Raw genomic sequence first — 6188 nt, 5'->3', positions numbered from 1 at the left:
TGTTACTGATCACGGCTTGTTAAAAATGATGGCTCCCATATTTTGAAGCCAAACAAAGTCTGTATTAATATAGAAACATTTAACAGAAAATAAAACCCAGGAAATGTTTGAGTTGACAGGATTATACCGGAATCTCCCAGGTGGCTTTTAGTAAATCAGAAAAAAGAAAAATGTTTTAAAACAATAAAACGAATAAGACAGTTTAACCGGCTACCAATTGATGCAGATCAAATCAAAGCGGACCTAGAACTTTTAGGCCAAGAAATGAAAGTGAGATCAATTGATTTGAACTACTTCTATGAATGTAATTGTCAGCTGATGATTTATATTTTCAGATTCAGGCCCAAAGTGATGATACAGATTTTATTTTTAGTGCATTTGATACATTCCGCGGGAAAGAGATGGCAAGAAGGTCTTGCATTATATTTAATGCCTGGTAAGTGCCTTACATCCGCTAGCACGTTCTCTCTGACTTTCATTCTGAGGTTTTACTTAAAAAACATGTTACGTCAGACAGCTTCAAAGATAGAATAACATTTAATAATAACTAAAATGATTACATCGAGATTTGAATGATTAAATCGAGACAAGGCCTTATGTCGAAGAAGGAGCCGAATCTACATAAGAACGTCACGAGCGAAAATCTTCAATTTTAGCCACATCAAATATCATCAAGGACACGATAGCCTTCCTTAGTGTATGCATATATAAAACTGATTCAGGCCCGTAACCAGCCGCCAAACTCGGGGGCGTCAATGCCTTGATACTAAAAATCGTAATTTTTAACACCCACTCCTGAAATTAGTAAATGTACCGACATTGGCTTTAATTTGTTATTTTTTTCAATTATGAATTTCGACTTGTTTTTTTTTAATTAAAAATACTGGTAACCGATGTTATATGATACTAGTTGGTAGTTTAGCAATCGATCGGGTGGAAGACAACGTTCTTTTCTAACGGACACTGGGTATTTTACCCTGAGGTTCTTAGCCTTGAGAATGAAGTTCAGATTCGTCGGTGGCGAGTAAGTCTTTAGCGATAAGGAAACTAACGTTTCTACCAGCGATTTTCTCAGACGGGTGGAAGACAATGTACTTTTCCAACGTACACCACGTATTTCACCTTGAGGATCTTAGCCTTGGGAATTAAGTTCAGATTCGCCGGTGGGTTGGGAGCGCTGAACATTCCCTGGCGCCTCCCCCCCCCAAATACGGGCCTGAACTAATTTCAAATATCATTCATCTCCCTCAAAAACAATGAACGTCTTATTACTAATCTAACTTTGCATAACTTTGAATTTAGTACATAAATCATTATAAGTTAAACGTCATTTGTAGTTCATTCATTTCTGAGGCTTACTCTTATCAAACCATGAGGACTAACGATTAAATTTCAGGTTTGTGACCGGTCTAATCTACCTCGGAGTGGCTCTGACTGCTAACGTTCTCGGGGGAAATCCATTTCTGAACGTGTTCTTCTTAGCGGTGATTGAGCTTCCCAGTATGGCATTCTGCATGCTGACCGAAAGATATTTTGGTCGGAAGTTCCTGCTTTGTTCGTCGCTTTTTGCAACTGGAATCGTCTACTTATGTACGATCGCCATTCCTGAAGGCGGGTGCCACAAAACTTAATTTTTTTGAAGGATTCGTTTAATTTTCTCCTTACCACATACGTGTTGCGTTATTTACTATAACCAAAAGAGTATAATATAACTTTAACAGAATATTAATCTCCCTTCAAGAAAAAAATGGTGACTTACTAAAATCTTTGAAAAATATTCGTACATTTTATGTCATAAATGGATATACTTCTCTCGTAAAAGTTATATTATATACTTCTGATATTACCGAACATACATGTACGGAAATCACAGTCACTATTTCTTACCTTTTTTCCTTTTTGACCGATGCCATATTTTATTGGTAATAATGTGATGTATTTACTGTAGGTTTGGATGAAATTCAAATTCTAGCAACAGTACTGGGGAAATTTTGCGTGAACAGCAGCATAAATTACTTATTCGCATACACCCCTGAATTATTTCCAACTTCTTGTCGATCAATCGCTGTTGGATTGGCAGGATTCTTTGCCAGTCTGGGCGCAATTATCGGCCCGTTTTTTCTTCAAATTGTACGTATTCAGAGAATGTGTATAATAATACAGCTGCACAAATTTATCGTTCTATAATAACTATTTCACTGAAAAGCTAAGCTTCTTTTAATTTCAATTTTCCTAACTATAACTTGAAATGTGAAAATGTAATTTTGTTTCGAGGTTTAGAGAGTCGTACTAACCAAAGAATATAAAGCCCCAGGAATGGAAGGATTGATATTTTTGGCCGCGTGTTTTGGCCGAACTAGAAACTTCCGGCAAAGCAAATCAGAGTAACCGGAAACGGTTAACGCAACCCGGGCTCTCTTTAAAAACGAGAGGCGCAAAAGTTCCACTAGACGGAGCTACACCTTCCATTCCTGGGGCTTTATATTCTCTGTACTAACAATTCTTTGACGAAACCAATAAGGAATATGTATTTGTAGAAGGGCAGGAAAAGGAAAGTTTTTCATTTCTGCTCAATCACGCACAAAACAAAGTACTTGGGACTTTGGAGTTTGAAATATCGTATTAGTTAATCAGAAAAAAAAGGAATTAGCTTTGAGCATTATGACTATATTTGAACTACGCTATTAGCGTTACATATCGTTAAATTAAGGGTAAAGTAGTTTTCAGTAGAGGGTGTCGGGTCAGGGTAATGTAGACTCTTTGTAGAGAGTATCAAAAACGTATTTACAACAGGCATTTACCCAAATCTGACACTTGTTAGCTCTTTATTAGACCTGGGAAACCTTAAAGGGAATATAACCTGCAAAGCAATCTTTATGGAAGACCAATTCAATTTTCCAAATTTTCCTGTACAGTGGCGCCCAAAATTTCTAAAGCCAAAGGCAAGGGTGGTCAAAGCTGCAAACGTTGGTGTTACACGCCAAATACCTGAGGTTATATTCCCTTTAACCTAGGAGCAACAAACACAGCACCCCATACAAGGATAACGCAACCGGTCAAAAGTCGCAAATTTTTTTTGTACATTTTTCATTGGTTAGAACGTCGGAAGGGAAAAATTCGGAAATTGTCTTCCCCTTTCGGTAAAACGTTCTGGGTAAAGGTTCGTCCAATGTAAGTTGTACACTGCCTTAGTGTGTTTCAAGGCTAGCTGAGTTATCCTTGTGTTTGTTGCTCCTAGCTTTATCAGACATTTTTGCCGCAGTTTTCCGTTCTATTTTAGCATAAAGAGTAAATCCTATTTACCATTTATATTTACTTTTAATACTGCATAATTGAGTCATAGCAAAATATCAACTAATTCAATATCAAGGAGTCCAAAAGTCACGAAAGCGCCATTTTGACACAGAATGCTTTGGATGGGAGAAAACTGAACCCTCTTTTCGTCGTGCTGTGAATACAGGAGAACCTAGCCACTTTTAATCCTTCTACAAATAAAGTCGCTTGATGACTTAAGCTTAAGGTGGCGCCTTGGGTATTAACATAGTTGATTATTATTATTATTATTATTATAAAGCTTTCTTGACGAAACACATATGAAGTTATTTGATTGAATACCTAGCACATCGGTTCGTGCCCTTGATAATGGGGCAAAAAACTCACCGTTAGTGGCATGACCGAGCTAAAAGTTATCTAAGCAGACAGCACCTGATTCGTGGATAGTCTTGAGCACAAGTATACATTCCATTGATAGTCGTGATAACCAATTATTTATTTCTTTGTTTGACTTACGACACGTGATTTCAAAACTTAAAACACACTTCGTCTGCTTAAAGGATTTCTAATTCGACACTCCCCCCTCCCCTAGCGGCGAAAGTTTCTTCGTAGGTCATACTTGGCTTAAATTAATAATTAACATAGCTGTTGATTTACAGAGCGAATACACTAGTTTGTCCGTGTCCTTTGGAATATTTGGATTCCTCTCGATCATTAGCGGAGTGCTCATCTTCTTCTTGCCAGAGACTAAACACCAAAAATTACCAGAAACTTTGCAAGATATTCAAAAAGAGCAAACGTTGGAAAATAGTCATTTGTAGATACAACAACATCGAATATGGAGGAAAAATATATAACATTTTGCCGTTATCTTGACGAAACAACAATCGCTACTGATATTACATTCCCTTTCTGCTGATTTGATCTTTGTAAATAACGTGTTAACAAGTTCCGTAGCGATTGACCATATTTTCATATGGGAAATATAACAGAGGTTAAAGTCCACCTGGCATGTTATGTTGTAATCTCTGTTGACCATCAGTAGATGGGAAAAACATTCAAATGAGTCGATATAGATAATACCAACTAATTTTTTCATGTATAATGTAATACACTAATTTCGTCTTTAAATATCGATAAATATTATTATCTTGATAAGGGTAGAAGTTACTCAAGATACCATAATGAAACGCCTTACGCTAGTAGATTAAAGTAAATAATTAAAACCACGATATTATTGCCTAAGTAAAAAAAATGTTTTTACTTTAGCAATAATACCGTGGTTTAAATTATTTATTTTAAACCCAAGATACCATAAGAGTATAAAAATTTAAACAATGACAGGAAAGAGAGACCATAACTTAGAAGTTAAAAAAAGATTTCTACAATGAATTGGGAAACGCTATCGATTTGGAGATGGTAAATATTAATTAACATGTATATACTCATTGTTTTTTACTCTAAGCCAAGCTCGAAAGTCGAACAAATCCCCAAACTGTTAAATTCAGAATAATTCTGTATGACTATGTTGAGATGATTTTTGGCGTTGATCTCAATCCAATTCTAGCAGTAAGCTCTTTGCCCCTAAAAAATGAAATCAGACTAGTATCTCTTTGATTTTCTAAAACTAACGATTGAAGTCTACGCCGGTGACGGTATTCCTTCCCCTTTCGGGTATGTAGAAAACTAAATCATGATCATCTCAACATAATTATTATCCCTAAATGTTAATTATAGAATTTGTAATACCTATAGAAGAACATTTTAAACATTGGCTTATGTATTATGTACGTAATTTCTGTGCCAAAAAATATTTAAAAAAGTCCATATTTCATAAGATCGAAATAAACTTAAATTAAACTAACTAAAAACTTAATTTGAAGCCCATTGAATTTCGTATCAAAATAAAAATTTCAAAATGCTTACATTTATAGATCTGTTTATTGTTTAGACTTCAAGTAAATTTACATTATCTTAGTAATGTCAATTAATCCGCGTAGATAATTTGAGCATCGTCGAAGGATCGTCTTCGGCGCGCCCACACCATATCATCTGGATTATCCGCCTCAGAGTGTTGTTTTTGCTTTTCCGAGAAGCAGTTCTGCGTGAATAAATTTTTCATCCTCGGTTACAAAGTTATGAGACGTTCAAATACTACAAGATACTTATTAAAGATTGGAGCTTTGATTGTACTTAAATGGTATAATTTAGGATCTTTCAAAATGATTTTTAATTTTTAGTAAAATAATTTAGGCAAATCGTAGAAGATTTAACTGACTTTTCATGTTAAACCTTGGGAAAATCCAACATTTCAGATTAGCAGTGCAAAATGGTTTTTTTTTCGGCAGTTGGGCAATGAACATCGATGATTTTGAGTATTTACTGTATTTGTAAACTTTGTTTCACGTTAATTCATGAGAATCGCTGTTTGCTTATTAATGGTAACCGGAATTATAGTTAATTTTTGGGTGAAGGAGGAATTATTATATTATGGATAGTTATATAATAATATAGTTATATAATTACACCGGAATCTTCAGCGTTTTTGGCTGCGATAAAAAGTGTTTTACTTCATAGCACGTCTACATCGGTTCGTCTACAGGGGATCTTTTCCAACTTAATAAACTCGGAATAAGTGGTTCTAGAAAGTTCGAAAGGGGTTTGGGTAAAGGTCCCTTTTTAAAGTCGGCGCTGCTGCCATCTGCTGGCACAGCGCGGAACTATTCGTTTTTTTTACTGATAAGAGTTCACTGAAACTAAAAAATGGCTGCTGTTTGTTTGACGTGTTGTTTATGTGGAGTCGGTATTAGACTTAAGTATGTTAGTTTTGGTAGTAGAAAACTAGTACAAAAACCATCTTTAGGTATGCTTTACTTTTACATTTGTTATTTGCATATGTTTAAGACTTTCAAGTT

At 35.3% G+C, this 6188-nt stretch overlaps 1 protein-coding gene across 2 annotated transcripts; it reads left to right on the top strand.

Annotated features, from left to right (window-relative positions):
* Window positions 1-85: 85 nt before the first annotated feature.
* Window positions 86-4461, top strand: LOC149949449 (organic cation transporter protein-like). Of its 2 annotated transcripts, none has more exons than XR_016479939.1 (5): window positions 86-270; window positions 336-436; window positions 1397-1611; window positions 1949-3532; window positions 3933-3965. XR_016479939.1 is itself a non-coding variant. In XM_090169226.1 (5 exons), the coding sequence occupies exons 1-5, from the start codon at window positions 265-267 to the stop codon at window positions 4092-4094; spliced, it is 666 nt and encodes a 221-aa protein (XP_090025352.1). In that variant the 5' UTR covers window positions 86-264; the 3' UTR covers window positions 4095-4461. The 2 variants fall into 2 exon arrangements, 1 of the variants encoding a protein (XP_090025352.1); XM_090169226.1 differs by having other exon boundaries at window positions 1949-2130; window positions 3933-4461.
* The last annotated feature ends 1727 nt before the right edge of the window (window positions 4462-6188 follow it).

The sequence above is a fragment of the Leiobunum rupestre genome, chromosome 3 (genome assembly GCF_980474605.1).
Source record: "Leiobunum rupestre chromosome 3, qqLeiRupe1.1.hap1, whole genome shotgun sequence".
NCBI classification, from domain to species: Eukaryota; Metazoa; Arthropoda; class Arachnida; order Opiliones; family Sclerosomatidae; genus Leiobunum; species Leiobunum rupestre.
This window is presented reverse-complemented; position numbering and strand designations above follow the sequence as displayed.